The sequence below is a fragment of the Myotis nattereri genome, assembly GCF_964212035.1.
Source record: "Myotis nattereri genome assembly, chromosome: 5".
Taxonomy (NCBI): domain Eukaryota; kingdom Metazoa; phylum Chordata; class Mammalia; order Chiroptera; family Vespertilionidae; genus Myotis; species Myotis nattereri.
In genome coordinates this window covers 12,348,432-12,370,692 of record NC_138080.1, presented here as the reverse complement: position 1 = coordinate 12,370,692, position 22,261 = coordinate 12,348,432, and the positions used below count along the sequence as shown (strand labels likewise).

Here is a 22,261-nt window from a genome sequence, read left to right as displayed (position 1 = left end):
TCTTATCAATCTTTCCCAAGCTCTGTGTCTTCTGTTTCCCAGAAAGCCAGCCACATAATTCTGGAAAGAGTTACCTTTCCCAGAAACAAATATCTACTTCTTATTTCCAGCATAGCACAATTTCAGAGCACTGTTCTTATTCTCCTCTTGACTTGTCCACTTCCTGGCAAATCTGCTATTTAATCACATCACGAAATTTTACCAGGAAGAAGCTGGAAGTTGTAGCATACCATCATCTGTTCTAAGTAACCCCATACATCCAGTTGGCCCTCTGATTTTCACTGGGAATTAATCCAGAGGAATCTACACAAGCATTCTGAATGAGAGAATGCTAGAAAAAGTGAACCAGTTTTGGTCTTTTCTCTTTTTTAAAAAAAGAACTACTTGTAAACCCAAGAACTACTTGGATTCTGCCCTCTGCGTTTCTCCTTTCTCACAAACATCCAGGCTACTAAAAAATTCACAGATTGCCAGATGGTACAACAGCAGTTCTTTGCAAAGGATCTGAGCTTCCCAGTGAACAAAGGACGCATACTCATGGGGACAAGTGGCAACATCAGCAAAAGCTTTCGAGTGGTGAGTGTATTAGGGGAAGGAAGTGGGCTATGGAGAAGTGAGAAAATGGGCCTTTCACCTCCAGCAACTGGTATTTGGCCGGGAAAACATCCCAACCACTGATGGTGGTAAGAAAGGACATGTTCAAAAGAAGTTAAAAGAAACTAGTTCAAAACCTGGGATATTTTTATAGGAAGTCACAATATTTGAAGTCTGTGCCCATCTTCCCAGTACCTAGTAGTATAGGGTGATGGAAATAATGTCCAAATTTTGGCAGATAAACTGATAAATTCCTAAAAGTGCCAGAAATAGAAAAAGAAAAGCATTCATGAACTATTGTAACATCTTCCTAATAAGTTCCCCTAATTCCGTTCTCCATTTTCCAATTCATCCTCAAAGTTCTCTCTCCAAAATATTGACCTGATCATGAAATTTCACTACTCAAAACCCTTTGATGTCTCCCCATCACAAACAAAACAAGGTCAAAATGCTTTTGTAGGGGCATGTAAAGTCTTTCAAAATCAGAATCCAGATAATCTTTCCAACTTCTATTCCCCCTTCACACATATCCATTCATTTCTAAAACTGCAAGCAGATTTAGAAAATCCTTTTCTTTCCACATGCATTTTCCTACACACTTTCCTGCTCTGAATGCCCTTTGACCTCACTGTGTATGTCCAAGTTACAGCCATCACCCTAGTGGTGAGGTGTAGTACACCTCTTCTTAGATTAAAAGTATCTGCCCACTTCAGATCTTCCAGAATTTTACTCTTTACCTCTTTTATGACACTTTTTACATTGATGTTTCTATCTCTCTCTCCTCCTTTCTCTCTCTGAAATCAATTTTAAAAAGAAAACATATAAAAAATTAATATTGAGTGACTAAATAGATTCATTCTGCCTTCCAACCCTAAATATCTGTTCTTGGCATTATTTTATACCTACCTGCCACTGGGGAGTATGATGCCAAGCAGTTGTCAAAAACAAGTAGTTATAGCCCTAGCTAGTTTCTCAGTGGTTAGAGCATCAGCCCTCGGGCTGAAGGGTAGCAAGTTCTATTCCAGTCAAGGGCACATAACTTGGTTGTAGGCTCCATCCCTGGTCAGGGCTCATGCATGAAACAACCAATGTTTCTCTCTCTGTGTCTCTCCCCCTCCATTCCACTCTTTCTAAAAATCATCTAAAAATCATTGGGGGAAAAATATCCTTGGGTGAGGATTAACAACAATGACAACAAAAAACAAAACAAGTAAGTTACAGAAAAGGTCCTATATGAACTGGCAAAGGACTCAGTTATCCAAACTCTTTGATGCTTGGTCGTCTGAGATTAACCTACCAACTTATATTTTCTGAGTGCCTGTAATACCCAAGCCACTGAACAGACACTGGGGGAGATACAGAATAATAATTGCTGTTAATTGCTATGATTTTTTGAAAGCACCTATTCCATCATGCACTATGTGGGTACCTTACATACATTAAAGTATTGCTATAACAACTCAACATTATCACATAGCTAATAAATATTAGAGTCCACTTAAATGACCTGTGGTATCAAACATTCAAGAATTACAATATAGTTGGGAATGTGACGCAAATCCAAATGGGTAAAAACAAACAAACAAACAAACAAACAAACAAAACTAATACCCATATATCCTAATCAAGAGCAAGCACATGTGACAAGTATCAAGTGAAAAGACTTTGGCTACAAAAATTGATATCTTGTCCTGGCCAGATGACTCAGTTCGTTGGAGCATCATCCCATACACCGAAAGGTTGTGGGTTTGATTCCTGGTCAGGGTACATACCTAGGTTGTGGGTTCGATCCCTGATCAGGATGTGTATGAGAGCCAACCGATCAATGTTTCTCTCTCACATTGATGTTTCTCTCTCTTGCTCCCTTCCTCTCTCTCTAAAAATCAATTTTAAAAAAATATCCTTGGGTGAAGATTAAAAACACACACACACACTAATGTTTTTAAAAAATGGATATCTTTGAGAAGGTAAAATCAGAACTAGGTCTTTAAAAAGGAGTATGAGATATACTGGCAGAGAGTTTGGGGTGGGTATTCCAGGTAGAAATGATGTGTACAGAGAGAGAGAAGATGGAATATTCAAGGTCTGTTTGATGGAACGAATATTTTGATTCTATTTGGATTCACAGAGAACTAGAGAGCTGGAACCTGTCTGATCCACTTACCTAGTCTTCAGAACACTTCTCCCAGTTTGTAAAAACATATTTCTTTGTATGATTTTCTAAGTTGTCAACTCCATAGGAATAGGAACCATGCCTGTTGTATTCCCTGGTTGTCTGGGAAATATTTGCTTAATAACTGAACAACAGAAAAAAATTAGTACATCAATGAATGATGGTGTGAACCCATGTATAGATGACTGAGTTGGTTTGTTTCAAATCCAAAAGCTCTGTGCGTTTAGGAAGATGGGTCAGTCAAGTAGAGAAACTGTAATTCTTAAAAACTAACCCCACCACAGAAGTGAACATCATAACTTCTCAGCACCACCTCTTTAATCAGAAAAAGGAGAGTCCTTTTCTCAAAGGAGTTCCAGCTTGTTTTGACCACTCGGCTCAGGCTGTCACCCAGTGAAGTACTTCAACCCAAAGGGACACTTTTTTCTTCACCAGCAAGTAGAAGAGTCATTTCTCCTATACCTGTGTCTCCTTGAAATGACTAAGAAACTAGCAAAGGTTTTACCAGAAAACAAAGGAAGGAGAATATGAAAGAATGCTGCATTCACTTTGGATAGATAATCTGTGTTTTCAGTGAGAAAATCTAAACCTTCCCTATGGGAATGGAATTTTCACTGAAAAAAAAATTGCCCGGGGCCAGGCTTTTGTAGACTCTTCACAGCACTGGGCTCCCCTCCACTGGAGATGGGGAGTCTGGGCAGAGGAGGCATATATTAATAGATCCTGTAAATTATTGATGAGCAAGGATGATGAATTAGCATGCCTGACACCCAAACCTGGGCCCTCAGCTAGAATCAGAGAATTCAGAGCTGGAAAGTAATGTTAAGATCACCCATTAATCCAAAGCACTTCATTTGTAGACAGGGAATCGGAGGGCCCATGAGCCAGCTTGGGACCTCTGCAGCATTAGGAACAAGTTAGTGAGTGATCTGGGGCCAGGGCAGGTGTCCTGATCCTAGTCCAGGGCCATTTCTATTACACCGTGATGTCTCTCTGTCACACTGGGAACTGGTATTTCAACTGTCACACAGTTGAATGTGGTTTGTACAGTCTCAGAGTAAATGACACTCTGGGGACAAATGGCACCCACCACTGCCCAGAGAACAGACCCCCCTCTCATGTTCCTATCAGGAGTTCTTCCAGACCATGCTCACCACGTCTTTCCCTTCTTCAACAACTCTACATTCTGGAGAGCTTTTTCTTCTTCTCCGTAACTTCCACACATTGGCTACACTCCAATTTCACCACTGAAACTGGCTATGTGACTTTGGCCAAATTACCTAACTCCGTGAGACTTACTTTTTTCCTCTGCAAAATTGAGAATTTTCGCAACCATTGAAGATTAATTAAGATTATCTAATACAAATTTCTTATCACAATGCCCAGCATACAATAAGTGCCAATTAAAATGTTAGGTAAATGTTGAGTACTGACTGGTCTTATCCATCCTTCTCAGAGATAGAGTTCTTTGTTCAGGAAATGTCATTACTAATATATCTGACTTGTCTATTTCGGGGAAAGGGAATGAATAGGAATGAAAGCCAGCCTTAGTGGCCTAGGATGGCAGGGATCTGCCGGGCTTTATGGACATAAACCTCACCAACAGCTCGGTACTATGCAAACACTGCTTCAGTGCTGAAAGAGATGGGGTTTACAAGCAGAATCTATGCCACAAATCAAGAATAGATTACTGTAGATGTCGTTTGATAAATTAACAAAAAGAAAAGCTCCAGTGTTCAGGATTAATGCATGGATAGTCAGCCAGGGATTTACTCCTCACAGTTATCTTCCAGAATTTCCCATCCCACAAATAACTCTTCCGGGGGTTAAGTGACGCACTGGAGAAAGGAATGACCCAAAGGGGAGAGGATTCAAGCACGTAGGACAAGGTAGTTGGTGAGGCAGAGGAAGGCAGGAAGATGATGAGCTAGATGGCAGGGGAATGTACACAAGAAGCCTGGACCAGAGGGGAAAGCATCGGGTGAAGATGCCTATCAACATGACGGCAGGATAAAACATCTAAAAGAAGAGTCATACCAATTAGGACGGCAACTATAAAAACACAACAACAATCTAAAAACAAGAAAATAGCAAGTAATGTGGAGCTGTAGAGGAATTAGAACCTGCACTGTTGGTGAGAATATAAAATGGTGTAGCCACAATGGAAAGAGTATGGCAGTGGCAGTTCCTCGGACCACCATAGGATCCAACAATTCCACTTCTGGGCATATACAAAAAAAAATAAATTGAAAGCAGAGAGATATTTGTCTACCCATGCTCATAGTAGCATTATTCACAATGGCCAAATTCTGACCCATGGAGGAACCTTGGAGGATATGACGCTAAGTGAAATAAGCATGTCATAAGAAGACAAATACTACATGGCTCCATCTACATGAGGTATTTAGAGGAGTCAAATTCACAGAGACTGAAAGTAGAATGGTGGTTGCCAGGGGCTGGGTAGAAGGGAGAATGAGTTGTGGTTTAATGGTGACAGTTTCAGTTTTGCAAGATGGAAAGAGCAGAGATAAATTGATGGATGGTGGTGGTTGCACCACAATGTGAATATACTTAATAGCTCTAAACTGAACACTTGGTTAAGATGGCAAATTTTACATTGTGTGTATTTTACCACAATTAATTTTTTAAAAAGACGAAGATAATATCAGGAAAACCCCTCATGGGCAACTAAACACCAAACATTTCTGAGTAAACTTTTTGAATGAGAGTTATTCTGTTGTTTATTTGGCTTCTTGAAAAAGAAAATGAACAAAAACACATCAGTACTTAAAATGGCCCCCCTTGGGAACAAAGCTTAGAAATATTGGAGACCCATGTCCCAAGGCAAAAGACTGGGATATGTAGCATGTGAGAAATAGGTTGGAACTACCCTTTTAATAGAAAATATCCTACCACATGGGCAGGGCTAGCCTTCAAAGATTCAAAAAGAAATACTGCCCTGCCTGCCCAACTGACTTTTAATGGGGCTGCAAGTATAGAAGCCATAAGGACTTTTTCCTGCCTCACATCAATGAGACTGTCCCTACAGTCCTCTTCCCAGGGACCACCAGGTTATCCTGAGCCCCAGAGAGTCTGTAGATATGCAGAAGCTTCCAGAGAGAGAAGAGGGTTTGAGCTAGTGCAACCCATGAAAAACAAGGTTGAATTAGAGCTTCCCTCTGAAACCACAAAATGTAAATCAGTGTGAGCCTTTTTTTAAATTTACCACACACAGGTCTTTATGGGTAAGATTTAGGTGGATGACCACAGTAAGGATTCTGTTTTCTGCTTTTGCTTTGTTCTATTCTGTTTTGTTGGGTTTTCCCCAGATAGGGACTTTTGGAATTTTACACTAAAAGTTAATAAGCCCCCCCCCCTCTTTATGCACATAAACATTTATGTAGAAGAAAGACTTTGCTTGAGGCTATGATTCATAGCAAGTGCTTTTGGGAGAGGGGTGTGGCTGCCCAAGAATTCACAAAAGCATGCTGAACAGACAACTGAAAGTAAAAATTAAATTTATGTTTCTAGAGAGATCAGTCAGGGAGTAATTTAGTGCAGAAAAAGAATTCCCAGTCTGGGGCTAAGTCTTCGGAAAGGGAGAACTAAGTCTCTATGGGGGCATCCTATTGTAAAATCCAATAATATTCAATTAAGGGGCCACAAGGTAGCAAAAGCTATTTTTTTTATATTTCAAGCATCCTGTTAGAAACTGATTATCTGCTCAGGATGTGGTCACATGGGCTAAGTGAAAGGTCAAGTTGTTTTCTGGCTGAGCTGGAAGTCTATCATGTCAGTGGGTAACATGACATATCATGTCTCACCAGGATCAAAAACTCTGGTCCGTCATTGATGAGATCAAGGGCATTTCTGGGGTGAAATTCTTCTTTCCCATTCTGGTACATGTCTTTAATTAATAAAAATGGATTTACAACTAAATTAGCACTTGCTAACTGCAGGTTGGCAAGCAAAATTTTGCAAAACCCTGGATTCACCAAGGGAAAAAATAAAGAGGTCTTGGGTGATGAAAAGTTGGGGAACCACTCTTGAGCCTCCTCATCCCCTCCCCCAAACAGGCACAATTCTGGGGAATAAACAAAGTTCCCTGGGGCCAGAGTGGAGCGTGCCTGTTGTGTGAGAAAACTCAGGGAGAGACAGTGTAAATTAACTGCATCTGGCCAGACTGAGCCAGGAGGGGGAGGAGATAATTAGTTGGCATTGTAGGAACAAGGGCAAAGAAGAGAGTCCTATATTTACCCAGAGAAAATCCAAAATAGACTACTTTGCACCCGTTTGGTGTTCATGGGTGATCTCGACATCTCCAAGTCAGCAGGCGTTGAACCCAGGGACCAGCTGCACAACTCAACCAAACCTTTGATGACACCCATCCCACCTTCAACAAATGGAAACCTGGCTGCATCCACTTATGCTTCCACAAATGAAGGGAAGAAGGCTAAGGCACACCGAAAAGACATTCAACAGCAATAAAACAAGACTCTGGTGAAGGAAAAACCTCTTCCAACAAAAAACCTACAATGAGCAAAACAAATAAATGCATCTGTTTATAATAAAATGCTTTCTCTAAAAACCTGATACTGATCAATTTACAGTACCCTTTGGTATGTTATGTGTAGACGTGGAATATTTTGGAAGTAACACATATTTCAAGTGATGCAGAGACTTCACTGGCTTGTTTTATTGTGCATAGGACAGTAAAAATAAGTGCCACAGTCACATAAAGCTCCATAATATAGCAGCCAAGATACAGTTTCCACCTCCTCAGAAGAATTTAAGGCATTCTAGCACCAACAACAAAGGCACAAAATATGAAAATATTTTCTCCCATAGATGCAAAAGGACTACATTTTTTTTGTATCTGTAACATGTGTATTGCAAAGGCAGAAAACAGAGCATATTCAGCTTTATCTGTGGGTATAACTCTATGTAGTTTCTTGCAGGAAGAGCTGCTGCTAAGCTCAGAGTCGTTAGGATGTGTGCTTCCGAGTTGCAAGATGCAGGTGAGCATTTACAGGTTTGCCAATATTTCTAAAGCTGATTTAAGGATTGCAAGAAAACATGTAACAATGATGAGGTTAGAGAGCCTTCCTAAAAGAACAGCAAACGTTCATGAAAAAGACTACATGAAGATTAAAAAGCTCAGGGTACACGCTGGAAGGACTGGATCTGTGTCTAGGCTGCTCTTATATCCTTCAAACTCCCCCAGAGGATCCCAAGGCTATCCTGGGAAGCTGGGAATGGACATCCCATGCAATCAGCACACCCAACTCACATCAGTTTAGGACAGAGAGGGCTGGGAGAAGGTGCTTGTGGCAGTGAGAGGAGGTAAGGACCACTGTTTCTTTAGTGCCAGCTCTGCTCCAACCAGCTGTGCAAACACGGGCAAGTAGGCAGTGCCCTCCAACTCTTCTCCCACTGTACCATTAAAGAACAGAAGTGCCGAGTGCTTTGTCCAAGGTCAGAAGCTAGGACAGAATCAGAATTCTAGCCCCCTTGTTCCTAAGACTATGCTATACTTTCCACGAAGAAACCGAGCTGGGTTTCTGGGAAGAATGCCAGAGGTTTCATTCTCCCAGCTGAGGATTCACTGGAATATTGGAATAACAACTTTGGAGACTGTGGTCTCTCCAATCCATTTCAGGACCTGGCTAGAAACATGAAAACCCAAAGAAAGAAGCAACAGGGAATTATTCCGTTTTTTAATGAAAGAGAAAAAATTAGGGGTGGGAATATGGGATTTCTTAAAAATTACATGATTGCTGGAAGTTAATTTGGTATTTCTTCATTGGTTTATAAGTTCTGTTTCCAATCACAAAAACAGACAGCTGAGGATGCCTAAGTCACATTTCAATGAATTAGCATCTTGTCCCAAAGAATCTTATCCACTCAGAATATAACACAGGACCCAGAATGCAATCCTCTGTTGTAGAAAGGAATCTCCCTCAATGAAATAGAGAGCTTGTCATAATCCCCTAAACCGTAATCTAAACTGGAAGTCATCAAGCCCAACAGCAATCACTGAGAACCATACAGGGGTTGCCACTTAACTTGGGATACACTGCCTCTTTCAGCAAACTGACTGAGGTCCTGCCCTGCCAGGTAGGAGAGATGGCATCTCCTACCATCCACGCCCTCCCTAGTAGGCTGAAGCAAATGCACCTGGAAAAGAATCTCGTCGTGGATTTAGAGACCTAAGTTCAAAAGGGAAGGTTCTGACTTCTCCCAAGAAAGGCCAACCAGTACAAGAAAATGCATGTTGAACTAGCATCATGCCTTGAAGGTAACATAAAACCAACCTTACGACAAAGCCCAAGTTGAGATTCATAAAGGAAATGATTTTTTTTAAATCACTTTTTCCCCCTACCTGTCGATGATGACAGGGTCTGAAGGAGTCTCATTTCGGTTTCCACAACTTTTCTTTTCACAGCATCGACTGTAGATCGGGAAGGAACCAAAAAAGTAAAAGAAATTTGTTAAAATCAAGAAAAAACAATAAGCATACAATGTAGGAATGTTCACAAAAATTAGTATGTCCTGGGTAGCCTCTTCACTATCCGCTGCTTGAGAGCAGAATTTATGGCCATGTTTAAAAACAATAGTGAACTTGAAGCCCAGAGATACTCATTTAAATTCTCACTCTGTGACTTATAAACTAGGTAATTCTTAGCAAATCGCAATTTTCCCAAGAATCGTATTTGTAATCTGAACCATGGACAGCTGGACTTAAAAATCTATAAGGTTATTTCCAGCTCAGTGTTGAAGGATTTTAATGACTATATATTTTAGATCTTTGTGTCTTAACAAATATTTAGAGAAAGAAGGGAAAGGAAAATGTATAAAATAGCTGCCTGGATTTTTACCAACCTTATTTACATAACATCTTTCTCCAGAAAACTCAGTGTACTTTATAAACATTTATGCCTTCATCCATTTCCGTTCTGTTCTAAATATGAAGGAGGAAGAGCAGAACTATGGCATGTATTTTAAAATAGGAAGAAAATGAGGCAGGAAGCTGTAAAGTTATAGCTCCAATCCTTTTCACCAAGTCATGGAACCGAAATGGGACTGGATGTACAGTTCCCACCTTGAAAACACTCCCTCCCAAAACTTGCACCTGCTGGATGATGCTGGAGAATGCACGAGACAAAGAAGAGGTCTTAGAACAAGTGCAATAGGTAGGAAGTACTCAGAAGGTCCTTTGACTTTGCAGAAGCAAAACACTCCAATCAAAGGGCCCTGTATGGGAGAGCTAGAGGAATGTAAAAAGGGCAAAGGCAGCTTGGTGGTGGAGAAGCAATGGGACGCCACCTCCTTGAGTTGTCCTAGTGCTGCTTGTCAGGACCACAAACTTCTGAATACCTCTCAGCTCACTCAAGCACATGGCCAGCACTGACTATCACCCTGACAGGGCGTATGTGAAAAGCATTATCATCCGCACTGGTTGGAGACTATGCCTAATAAGCCTTAGCGATAATAAAATTACATGTAAGTGCGGTCCTTCCCCTGATAGTTCCTCTGTAGCTTAAGGTTGGCGTGGCCCAATAGAAAAAATGTTAACGTGGGAATCAGAGCTCTGGTGCCTAACCCAACTCCGTCCCAAACCAGCTGCGTGAATTTAGTCTAATCTCTTTAACCCCTCTGGGTTTTGCCTCCCTATATATAAAATTAAAATGTTGGGCTGGATTATCTCCAGAGTTTCTTCTAGTATAAGTCCAGGAGGCTATGGGATTCCCTGAGCACCCTTCGAAAGTGATGACAGGCTAAGGAAAAGAGGGAAGCCATGTGGCAGCAGGACCTCAAAGGCCTAGCACAGCCCAGGGATAAATTTAGTTTCTGGTTCTCTGCAGTGCTTTCACTGTCTCGGATCCTCCACAGAATTACAAACAAACAAACAAAGAACTACTTTACAACTTTTTAAATCCATCTCTCTCATGCAGGGGCATGTGGATTATTTAGTGAATAATTTTACCATTCTCAAAAAGTAGAATATACTTGAAAGATGTTTCAAAAAAAACTTTCACCAAATGGGTACAATGAGGTTTTAAGAAATTTAATCAAATTAGTAAGAAGTAAAAGAAAAAGTGTCTCAACTTTCTTAAATACCAGAGCTTGCCCCTGGGACTTTCTGAAACAATATTTTGCCTTTGAAATTATGTTAGGTCTCAACTTTTAAAATTTCAGTCCATCCCAAGATTAACACCAATAAAAATGCTGACCCACTGCTCTCCCACTCCCAGAGCTTGTGTCTTTCTTCCCAACTCCTGCCCCCACCCATTTCTGTCTCCCACCTCTCCTTTTTCAGTGGCTTCTGTCATGGGATACCTCTGTAGTCCAGGCAAACCTTTTTTCTTAGCAACACAATTTCAAAAGCCCCATCCATGCTAGTTACCTAAAGCCTTCTACCTAAACTCCCCTTTGACATCACTGGCATGTCAACCTAACCCAAATGCGTGTCTGATGCCGTGTACAATTTAATTCCAAGAGCGCACACTGCTAGTACGTGCCAATCTGTTTAGTTTGAGAAGGAATGATTTTGAGGAGGCTGAGTAAGTTTGCAAAATTGCTCAGCTGAATTCAGCTGCTTTCCATGGGGAGTTTCTCGGAGGAAAAGAAAACAGATAAAAATGTAAGCCTGGTGCCAGTGTAATACAATGTGGGGATTCGGCTCAGGGAAGGAAATGATATTTAAAGAAAATGCAGGGACTTCAGGACCCAATCTTCTCTTTTCCAACAGTCACATATTTAAGTATAATCTCTAATGCTAATAGCACAGAAAAGATGTAGAAGGCAGTTACTTGGCTGTTGCACTATAAAAATAAAGGTATAAAAATAATAGGAGTGGACTGTATTTGCCCCATTAGGGCCCTTCTTAAAATTTCTCTGGGTTAGCCAAAGCTAATTTTCTTTTTCTTTCCTTTTTTAAAGAAAAATTCTCATCAAGATGTCCTAGTTATTCTTCGTTTGGCTGCTTAAATGACATTCAGTCGTCACACCAGATTGTTAAGATGAGCAAAGGGGAGTGGAGGGTGGAAGACATTCATGAACCACATTCCCCAAACCATCGTTCTGGGCCCAGGTGTGTGGATAGTTAGCTGAGAGAAGGAACTGGGTCCCTGAATTGTGCAGATAACAAACTTCAAGTTCAGTTTCTTTAGCTAAAAAGGCTTTTAGGGTTATTTCTCAGCAAGCAAGTCTGTAAGTCTGAAGTTCTCCTTCAGTGAACAAGACTTTAAAAAAAAGAAAAAAGGAAGAGAAGGAGGGGAAATTGAACAAAGAGAAGAGGCAACCGAAATGGCCCTAGGTTAAGACTGTGGTCCTAACTACCACGGAGAGGCTCCGAAGTGCCCATTTATCCTCATGAATAAAAATGAAAGCTCTTTCTCTATTGGCTTGGTTTGGTTTGTTTTATTCTGGTGCTTATTTGGAGAACCTTTTACCTGAAATACTCGCAATTCGTTAACAGGCCTCTCTCATCCTCCCTATCTTTTCATGGAATCTTGAGAGGGAACGAGAGAAGAAAAAAAAAGTTGGGGAAATGAGAAATGTTATCCCAATCCTGAATCTTCCCTGGATTTTTCAGGAAGAGAGAAAGAAAAGGGAGAGGGGGGGCTGGAGGAGAAAGGCCCAGCCATGGACACAGGGTGTCCAGTCAGCAAACTCCTGCTCAAGACAAGTGGATATGCCCTTTCCCCTCCAAAATCGTTTTTAAAATTCAACCCTCAACTTTCAAAAATCTGTCTCTAATTTCAAACTCAAATAAGCGCACAGCATGGTGGCTTTTGTTTTGTTTTCTTCTCCCCAACTCCTCCCTGCGATTGCATAACAAAAGTGTCTAAATTCACACCATCTGGCCGATAAAGACACTGGCCCCACTGCCCGGCTGGCCCATCTGATTAGGGCCCTGTCTAGCCTGCGCCTTGTGGCGAAAAGTCACAGCTGTGGGGTTTGCTCGCACTCAATACAACTCTGTTATTAGCCAGCTGTAGGCCTTGAGACGACTTCTGTTCAAATTATAATATCTTTTAACCCTCTGAGCATTTGAGGGCAGGGGTGGCTGGCAGCGACATAACAACTAGATTTCTCTTTGCTAATAATTGTCAAAATGAACTAAAGCAGGGAAGAAGGGAGCAGAAGCAATTGGAGAAGGGAGAAAAAGTTATTCTTAACGATATCAATATTGTTTCCTTCCTCAAAGCTAAACGCTAGTTTATGAGCTTTTTTGACTAAAGATCACAGAACATGAAACCATGCAGGGAAATTCCCAGGTAAGCCCCAAAACGCTCACCCCACAAATGAAACCGGGTGCCCTAACCATTGCGAACGGGGCATCTGATTCATCCCTCAGCCACTGACTGCTATAACGGGCTCTTAAAATGTGGGAGAAGAGACTTTTTCTCCCTAACTGCAGAATCAGTCAGCTCAGACTGACACATTGCATCCAACATTTGTCACTACGCCGTTCATCTACACACACACACACACACACACACACACACACACACACACACACACACACAGTACCCATCCAATGGATCATTTATTTACCCATTAATTAATATTTGTTTTAAATTCTAGTTTGGAAAGAAAATAGCAGAGCATCTCTTCCCAGGTCTCAAATACAGAGAAGTTACAGTACATTAAATTTTTATATTGTGTTACTAATGCAGACTAAACTAGAGGCTTTAAAAATTGATGCTGCTACTTAAACAGCATAAAATGAGGAGGATTTGATTGGGCTTAAAAATAAAAATGTCAGCTTTAAATACCACTGGATGGGGCGTGCAAGTATTCTTTAAAATGAGAGGTATAATTCATCAGACAATGGGCCAATTTGGGGCTTTCTTTTCTTTTAAGAAGATAATCTCTCCAAACAAAGACATTTAAAAGTATAGAGAGAAATTAAAAAGCATCCGTCAATTAGCCACCTGAATCAGTGTTCTGACTATTTAGTCTAGTTATTACATGCAAGCTCATCTTGCAATTGTATTTTTCTTTCTAAATGGATCTGTGAAGGGGCCCTGGGATGGTGAAGTGGATATCTGCTTATTCCAATGCCCAGTGCCTCACCCAGCTACTCAGGCAAGGAAGCCAGGACCCCTCAGCTCTGGCAGAGCTCAACTTTGCATTTGGCAAAGTTTGTTTTTCTAATACTTGGTCGAAACCAAAACAAACATGTCAAATTGTTATGTTTCTTCCTGACTGGGTTGTGAGGGAGACAGCACGGCCAGAAGCTGACCATAAAACAGTCCCGGGCTACATCAGCCACGGCCTCCAATTACCCCAGGCTGGCGCGTCTGGAGTTGGGAGACATTTACAGAAGCAATCGCGAAGCGAGGAAGAATTGAGGCTTTCTCTCCGATCACAAATTTTGGAGGAAGAAAAGCGAGTGTGTAACAAAGATTTACATTTTTATAGCAAAATCACCACCTCTTCCAAGAGTTTCCTTTTTATAGAAAACTCTCCTTTACTGAGGGATCCCCAACACCTGAAAAAACTAGGAACTCAATAAACATTTGTTAAAAGAATAAGTGTGTGGATGAATTTCTTCTAATTGTTTTATTTTCTTCTAGTCACGCAGAAGAAAGACTCAAATGGACTGGGTCCGTCTCTGCAAGAAGGTGGGGAAAGGTGCAGAAATTCCAGCACACAACTTGGCCGTGAGAACTTCCTCCCACAACCTAGCCAGGAGAAGCCAGCTGATGCTCCAAACCCAGCTCTCCTGGATGGGGTCCTCTCCCACCCCTCCCAGCACTGGTGGTGAACTCCTCTGATCTTTCTCCCCATGGTTCCTCCTCACCTAAGAAACTCCTCTGACATGAGAATTCGTCGGAGAAGCAACATTCCTGGAGGAAGGAAACGCTTTGGCATCATATACATGTTCCTCAGGTGGGGTGCCCCGGAAATGGGCCACTGGATTCTCTGGTGGTCCTTGCCCAGACTGTCTCCAGTGCTTTGATCTTGAATGCCACACGTGACCCCTACTTGGAAATCTACCCGGAGCTTGCCAGACCAGTGGGAATGAGCCTGGTGTACGGAAGTCCCCATTCCAAACTTGGCTGGGGCTGCCCATGCCTCCCTGAGCTGCCGCGACTGCTGGACAACAGAAACTGTCCGAGGCGGAGAAAACTCCCCAGACGCCTGGGGACAGAATCCTGCGCGGTTCTGGGTGTCCTTTCCGAGATGCTCTAAGCATCTGGCCTTTAGTAAAGGAGAAGTTCTAGTGCCTCAGCCTCCCTCCCTGGGCACCATCCCTCCTGCAAATCCTTGTGGGGGCGTCCCTGAGCGCAGAGGCTGCTCCCCTGGCCAGCGTGCGAGCAAAGCCCACGGGGAAAGAAAGCAGCTCTTACCTGCACATGACTTCGTGTGTCAGAAGAACTCGGCACATTTCCGGATTCTTATTTTGTCCCTCGTATGCTATGGGCTGCGAAGGAGGCAAGGGCAAGAAGGGAAATGTGAGGGGAGTGAGGAAACAAGGAAAAGAGGACTTTAGAGCAAGTACAGAATCCATCTTCCTCTCTCTCTGCCCACCACTTCATTAGGTGTGCCCACTGGAAGCACAGACCCCAAGCTGTGGCCTGACTAACTCAAGCGAAATATAGACAAGTTTGCCCCCGCGAGAACATATTTCTTGCAAAAGGCAATGTTTGGGGAACCAAATCTCCCAATAATTGCTTTCTCCCTTCACCATTTTTCTCACTTCCCCACCCAGAAAGAAACAGAACAATTGAGGAGAGAGGGGGGAAATTTTTTTCATAGTGAACAAGGTGTGAGTTGATGTTCTAGGGCATGTGAAGTCTGACCCAGAAATTCATGGAGGGTGGAGGCAGGGCGGGCAAAGGTGAGGGGAGGTCAGAGGGGGCCCTGCAGAGGAGGAGCCCAGTGGGCCACGGGCTCACCTGCTTAGTGACCGAGTCAATGAGCCTGACATACAGGTCCTGCTCCGTGCGGACACCTGTGGGGAGGCGATGGGCACAAGGTAAGGGCCCTGGAAGCTTCTCCTGCAAACCCCCCAACTGGCCCTGCTGTAGGGCCAGGCCCAGGAAGCTGCCCAGGGCTGCCGCAGGCTGAAAGGTCCTGGGGGCAAAGGCCACCCCCACCCCCACCCTCCCCGCCCCCCAGGGCCCTGACGGAGCCTCCCCAAACCTGCTCTCCCTGGACCTCAGACTGCCTGCAAGCTACCTGGACAAAGGTCAACTGCTTTCCTTGAAAGGGGCCTGTGTGGCACCTGGACACAGAGGGCGGGGGCGCTCACCGTTGCTGTAGAGGAGCTGTAACTTGTAGTGGGTGCCATTGTTGGTCTTCTCGTTGCCTTGTTCCTAAAAAGACAGGCGGTGTTGGAATCCCTGGCTTTGGAGCCCCCAGATGAAGGAAAGAGGAGAGAGCACTTCTTTACACCGCCTCCCCTGCCTTTCACCCCTTCCACCCCACCACTCCGCCTCAGCCCAGGGTCAAAGGACAGGAGCTTCTGCTGAAGGACCACCGCCAAAACTTGCCAAGGCCCCGGCACTTGACCCTCTCCAAGCCTCTGTCTCTCTCCCTTAAAAATATCCTCAGGAGTGTGACCCCTCTGAGGCCCAAAAAAGGGGCGCCGCACCAACGCTGCCTTTACCAGTCCCCACCCAACCCACCCAGGTGTCCGTCCGGAGGAAGTTGCAAGTTCTCTTAGCAGAAAGGTGAAGGGGCCTGTCATATGCAGGCGCTACCTTGTCCCTGCCCCACAGGACCAGCGCCTCCGGCCACGAGCTGCAGGGATGGGCCCAGGGGCAAGAGGGACCTCTGGGCGCCTGCTCGCCTGCTCCAAGCTCACACAGTGCAGCTGAGGAGAGGCGGCTCAGAGGGAAAGAGACTTTCCTTTCGTCTCGCCTCCTTCCTCTGAGATCAAAGGCCTGGGCGGGGAGCGGTGCGCGGGGAGCGAGAGTGGGAGCCGTGTCCGCGAGGAGGGCCGGCGCTCTGGGCCCCGCTGGTCCCCGCCCGCTCCGCCGGAGCAGCAGGTGGAACAGAACGAACACACCCGCAGCGGGCAGCAGGGCCCGGGTGCCTTTAAACGACCCTCTCGCGGGAGGGCGCTCGCTGCGGTCTGTGCAGCACCAGGTTCTGCTCAGGACCCGGAGCCGCCAGCCCGCAGCAGGCGGCGCACCGGCGGGGCGGGGGGCGTGGGGAAACCGACGGATGGAGAGGCTGCGAGTGAGGAGCCTGATTTGTCACCCCCGGTGATGTGACAGATGGAATCCTCGTGCTTTGCAAGGAGGCGGCGACCCGCCGGAGGGGAAGGGGCCTGCGCGTACCTTGTCGTTCTCCACGAAGTCCACGAAGGCCGTGCGCTCGATCTCCACCGGCTGCCCCTGCCTGTCGTAGAGCGCCAGCACGAAGTGGAAGAAGTTGGACTTGCGCAGGTTGGAGGGCGGCTGCTTCTCGAAGTGCGCGCGGGACAGGGCGACTCCGCTGCGGGAGGAACACGGGGCGGCGGGCGCGGGAGGAGAGAAGGACACCAGTTACCCACGCGCCACGCCACCCCCCGCGGCCCAGGGGCCTGTCCCAGGTCAAGAGCTCTGGACCCTCAGACCTTCCTTCCAACCGGCTTAAGAGGAGGAGACTAGACTCTAGCGGAGTCGCCGGGGCTGGGGCCGGGGCCGGGGCCAGCGGCAGGGCCGGCGCCGCCTCTGCAGCTCTGCGCGGAGCCCGGGCCGGCGGCTCACTGTCCGGCCCAAGTGGAGCCCAGAGGAGCCCAGCGGCAGGCCGAGGCCGGGCGGGCCCCGAGGCGGGCCCCGCTCTTGTCCTGTCGGGCGGCCCTCACCTATCTTATCCGGTGGCGGTGGCCGCTGAATGGGTCAAAAGTCGGAGCTGGGCCCAGGGTTTGGGGAATAAGTGCCTCCTTATTTGAAGACGTGACCCTTTTCCTTGATCTTTTCTTGAGTTACCTGTCCGAGGACTACTGCCCATAACCACACACACACACACACACACACACACACACACACACTCGCACTCACACTCACACACGCCAGCGCTCTCGGAAAGGCTGCGTGAGAACACTCTGGCCCGCAGGTAGCCCAGAGCCCAAGCCTGCGTCCTACAGGGAGAGGCCTCGCCTCCTGTTTCCCTCGCTCTTCCGAAAAGCTGCCCAGCACCAGGGCAGGGCGGGATCCCCGAAGCCAGCCCTAAGGATCGACCTGATACCGGGGACCCGCCTCCCAAACTGCTAAGCTTGGAGAAGCCACAATGTTAGGACGAGGCCGGCAAAGTCCTCGCTGGCGGCCCAGGGAAGTCTTGTTCCAGCCGCGTCTGCGGGCGGCGCAGGCCAAACGCGCTGACCGCGAACCCCTTTCTGGAGGACCAGAGAGGCTCCCTGGAGGGTACCGAGTGTGTGCACACACCTCCCTGCCGACCTGTCCCGGCCCAGAACCTACTGGCCGCCAGATAACATTTGTCAGGAGGCGGGCCGCGCGCGCAGATGGCTACCACTGCCCCGCGGCGCTGGCTCTGTGGGCCTCCTGCCCCGGGCGCGAGCACTTTCCCCTCTTTTGAAGAGGGCACCATTTCGCTGGAATGCCCCGCTCCAGCTGCCGGTTCCCATTGCAGCCAGTATTTGATCCGAGGAAAGGATGGAGGTGGGTGGCGTCTTTAAGGAGCTAAGGTCACCCGCCGCGGACGGCTCTGTGGACCTGCCTGCTGCCCCGGCCTGCAGCCCCCGAGCCCAGACGGCGGCGGAGAGCGGCTGCCGGGGCCGCGGGCTTGGACGCCAGGGAGGGGGTGCGGGTGTTGCTTCCTCTCCTCCAAGGGCGGCAGCTGGTTCGCTCCACCCGGGACACCTGGAGACGTGGCCTGCTAAGAAAGAGGGATTTCTAGGCAACGCGTCGGGACGTAGAGAGGGCGACCAGGAGAGTGGGCAGGGCGGCTGGAGTCGTGGGAAGAAGTTCGTGGGCTCCGTGGGGTAAGGTGTCTTTCTCTTGCAGACAAGGACGTGGGGACCACAAATGCCAGCTCAGCAGTGACGACGAGGAGGGGAACCAGAATGTCTTCTCGGGGTGGCACTCGGGACCAGGCGTTTACCATCTCAGCACGCGGACGCTCAGAAACCCTTAACTCCTGGGACCAGCAAAACTAGAGGTTGGCGATGCCCAGCGTTGGCGGCCAGCTCCTCTCCTCGCCTCTCTTCTTCGGCAGTTTCTTCTACTGCTACTCCTTCGTCTTTTTCTCTCTGATTTCTTCTTTCCCCTCACTCCGCCTCGATACCTCTGGCTCACCGTTCTAGCTCTGCGCCCGGACCCTCCAGGCAGCCCCCTCCCGGAGCTCCGAGCCGCTTCGCCCTCCCAGGAAACTGATCCGGTCTGTCCGGCTCCTCTCGCCGCCGCCGCCGCCATCTGCCCGCTAGGCTCCCGGCCTCCAGGAATCGCGGGCAAGAAGCGGCAGGAGAGGCGCTCGCCGGCGGCTTTGCGGAACCGGCATCGCGGGGAAGCCGGCTCTCCCGCGGCCGTCACCGCCGGCTCCGGCCCCTCGAGCTCCACTCCGGACCAGCCCCTCCTCGCAGGGCCAGGGAGTGAGCTGCGAGGCGGAAGATGCTACTTTGTTATTTTTCCTTCCAAAGAGCGGTCTGTGGGGAAGGAGTGGGGAGAAACTCCAGCATTAGCTGCGGGGTAAGTGTTCCCCAGGCTGCAGCGACCTGCATGCCCGAGGGCGAGCCCCAGCGCGCGGGGCCAGGGCGACAGACGCGGGGGAGAGAGAACGAGACGGAGCGAGCGAGCGGGAGGAGGGGGACGGAGAAATACAGAGACGGTGGGAGAGCAAACGAGCTAGAGACTTTGAGAGCATAATTGTGCGACCGTCTAGTTACCTCTGCGCCGCGACATTGGCGTCCACCACGCCGACATTCCGGACCCAGGACCTGACCGAATCCATCTCGGCGCTCAGTGATTTCTCTTTCAGAGCTGGCCCTCTTCCTAAAGTATCTTGAATCCCAAACATTTAAAAAGTATGATCTGTCTCTTTAAAAATAAGAGTTACCACGCTGTCCTTACTGTTCCCAACGTTGCCACCAAACCGTTTCCTCCAAAGCAATCCAAAAAAAGGGACCAAGTACTGAAGTTTGAGTCTCTCTTGAAAAAAAAAAAAAAAAAAAAGATAACCCGTCGTTTGCTTCACGCGTGAGGTGCGGATTGGTGCAGTTAAAGTTTGGGTTTTATCCTCCGCAAGTTCAGATCTGCCGCCTCGGGTCCTCGGTCCTAGGTCGCTCGCATCCTTCCAGCGGCAGCGCTGCCTGCAGAAAGTGATCACAATTTAGAAGCATCACCTGTTCTGGGAGAAACAGGAGGAGATTGATGACTGCCTAATCTCTCCCTTTCCTCCTGGTCCCCCACCCTCCCGGCTCCCCCCCACCGCTGCAATTTAGGAGAAAAAAAAATTCCCAACAGGATCAGTTGTAAAAAGAAGGGGAAGACCCGGAGCGGAGAGGAGGCGGTGGCTGCGAGCACCTCGGAGCCGGGCTGCCGCCGCGCACGGGCCCCATGAATGGGTTACTACGGCCCGGGCCGCGGGAGGCGGAGCCGCGGCCCGATAAGGAGCCTCATTTGCATGGACGCTCGGGATTGGCCAGCGCTGGGCAGGCCGGGCGACGTCCTCCGGCGGCGCGCGCCACGCTCGGAGGTGAAAGGGGACGGAAGCTGTGGACACTGCGTCCTTGGTGTGCGTGCGCCGTGGCGAGGTGGCCTGCGACGCGCCCACCCGGTCTGGGTGCGGGAGCGGGAGCCTCGGGGTGCTGCCTCCAGATGCAGGTTTTTGTGTCCTGCCGGAAGGCATACGCATTCCCGGAGCTAGGATCTGTGGGCGTGTGTGTGAGGAAGCGGAGCGTGTGACCACATGTACTTAGGTTTTGTGCACACGTTCCCCCGAGCAACCCAGTTCCCTGAACGGCTCTCCCAACTCTCCTGGAGTTACACGGTGACACTCAGATTTTGTGTGCGGTTTACAAGAAGGGTGTGGGAATGAAGGTGTGTGTTGGGGGTGGGGGGTGGAGTGGAGGAGTACGAACAAGGCTCAAGTGCTATCCAAATAAATAGTGTCGGGGAAAATGGTCATGGAGCTAAGGAAAATACCCCCGTGCGGGCGAGAGGTTGCCGACAGATCGTTGCAGGCTTAGTGCAAGAGCTGCCTGGCGTCCTCCCGACGCCCCCTCCGCCTCCCCACCCAGTTCCCGAAGCCCAGGGAGGCCGCAGAGGGGCTGCCAGGAGGCAGCAGAGGAGTCGCGGAAACTTTGCCCACGGCGCGCGCGGTGGCCGAGGTGCTGGCCGTGGGCTGGTGGCCGGGAGGCGGCGGCAGCTCCGCCAACAGCTGAAACCTTAGACGGCTTTCTAGCTGCACCGGGCAGCTCGCGGTGCCTATTAAAAATCCTCCTGGCCGGGTGCTATTTTCTTGCTTCCGCTTTTGTATTCTGATCTGTGCATAGATCTGCTGCTGAGATCTAGAACACTAGCGCGAAAACAGATTTGAAGACAATGAATGCAAATCTGTGCTCAAAGACCATCTGCCGTGGAGGAGACAAATCAGCTGTTCCTCGGTGAGAGCGGCTGCGCCCAGCCTCCCGGCCTCTCTACGCAGAGCGCTCTGCGAAGCCGGGGCTGCGTCCAGGGCTCTTCCCCCACTCGGGACTGCAACTTGAGCGTGAATTGACTTCGGACCAGATCCCTTAGGTGTAGGTGAGCGCTCACAAATGGAATGCAAGAGTTTGCCGCTAGAGGACACAACTCGTTTGCCTGGGCGGACGAGAAGCTCGCACTGTGGGAAATGCCGCTCTCCTGAGAAAGGGACCGGTCCGCGACGGCACTCCAGCCCAGGGCAGCCGGCGTCCCCAGGCTTCGCCCGGGATTGCGCTCAGGAAGCGCAAGTCTCTCCTGCGGAGATGTACTTGAAAACTGAAGGGGTTGGAAAGGGTGCGCGGACCCCATCTGTACAAACTCTAGGACGAACGACTGGGGTGATTTTATTTAAGGGGGCGAGAATGTGAACCCCCCCCCCCCGCCTTTAGATAGTGCTGACCGTGACACCCCCACCCTAGGGCCCTGGCTTGGTCCTCCTGGTTAGGTAACGAGGGCAGGGCAGCAATAAAGGGCGCTGGGCACCAGAATAGGTATCACAACTGCTGCACAAGCCGAGTGAGATGGCAGTTGAGCAAAGAGAGGAGGACGGGAGCGAAATTTGTAGGGATGAAACTAACTACCCTTTTTCAATTCGGCAATTCTCTGTTATATGCAGGTTTTATGGATATTGTCGGTCCCTACAAAAACTCAGCACCGAGTCTTTTACCCTGAATCGCTCTCTTTATAAACCTCCGTGCAGCTCAAGTAACCACCCACCCCATCCTCGTCCGTGGACGGCGCTCAGTAGAGGTAATGCCTCGGATTCCTCGGCGGAAAGTGTGGAACAGCCCGTGGGCCCCTCAAAATGTGCTGAAGAGCCCCGCAATTTTTTTTCCTCTCTTGGCCA

At 47.9% G+C, this 22,261-nt stretch overlaps 1 protein-coding gene across 1 annotated transcript in view; it reads right to left on the bottom strand.

Annotated features, from left to right (window-relative positions):
* Positions 1 to 19,747, bottom strand: part of EBF2 (EBF transcription factor 2) — a gene marked incomplete at both ends in the record, with an annotated part of 195,272 nt that extends 175,525 nt beyond the window's left edge. Inside the window, 6 exons of the mRNA XM_081092812.1 lie at positions 9,150 to 9,218; positions 15,133 to 15,206; positions 15,682 to 15,737; positions 16,038 to 16,101; positions 17,071 to 17,227; positions 19,617 to 19,747. Of these exons, the coding sequence (XP_080948938.1) occupies positions 9,150 to 9,218; positions 15,133 to 15,206; positions 15,682 to 15,737; positions 16,038 to 16,101; positions 17,071 to 17,227; positions 19,617 to 19,747 (551 nt within the window). The remainder of the gene's footprint in view (positions 1 to 9,149; positions 9,219 to 15,132; positions 15,207 to 15,681; positions 15,738 to 16,037; positions 16,102 to 17,070; positions 17,228 to 19,616) is intronic.
* Between the last annotated feature and the right edge of the window lie 2,514 nt (positions 19,748 to 22,261).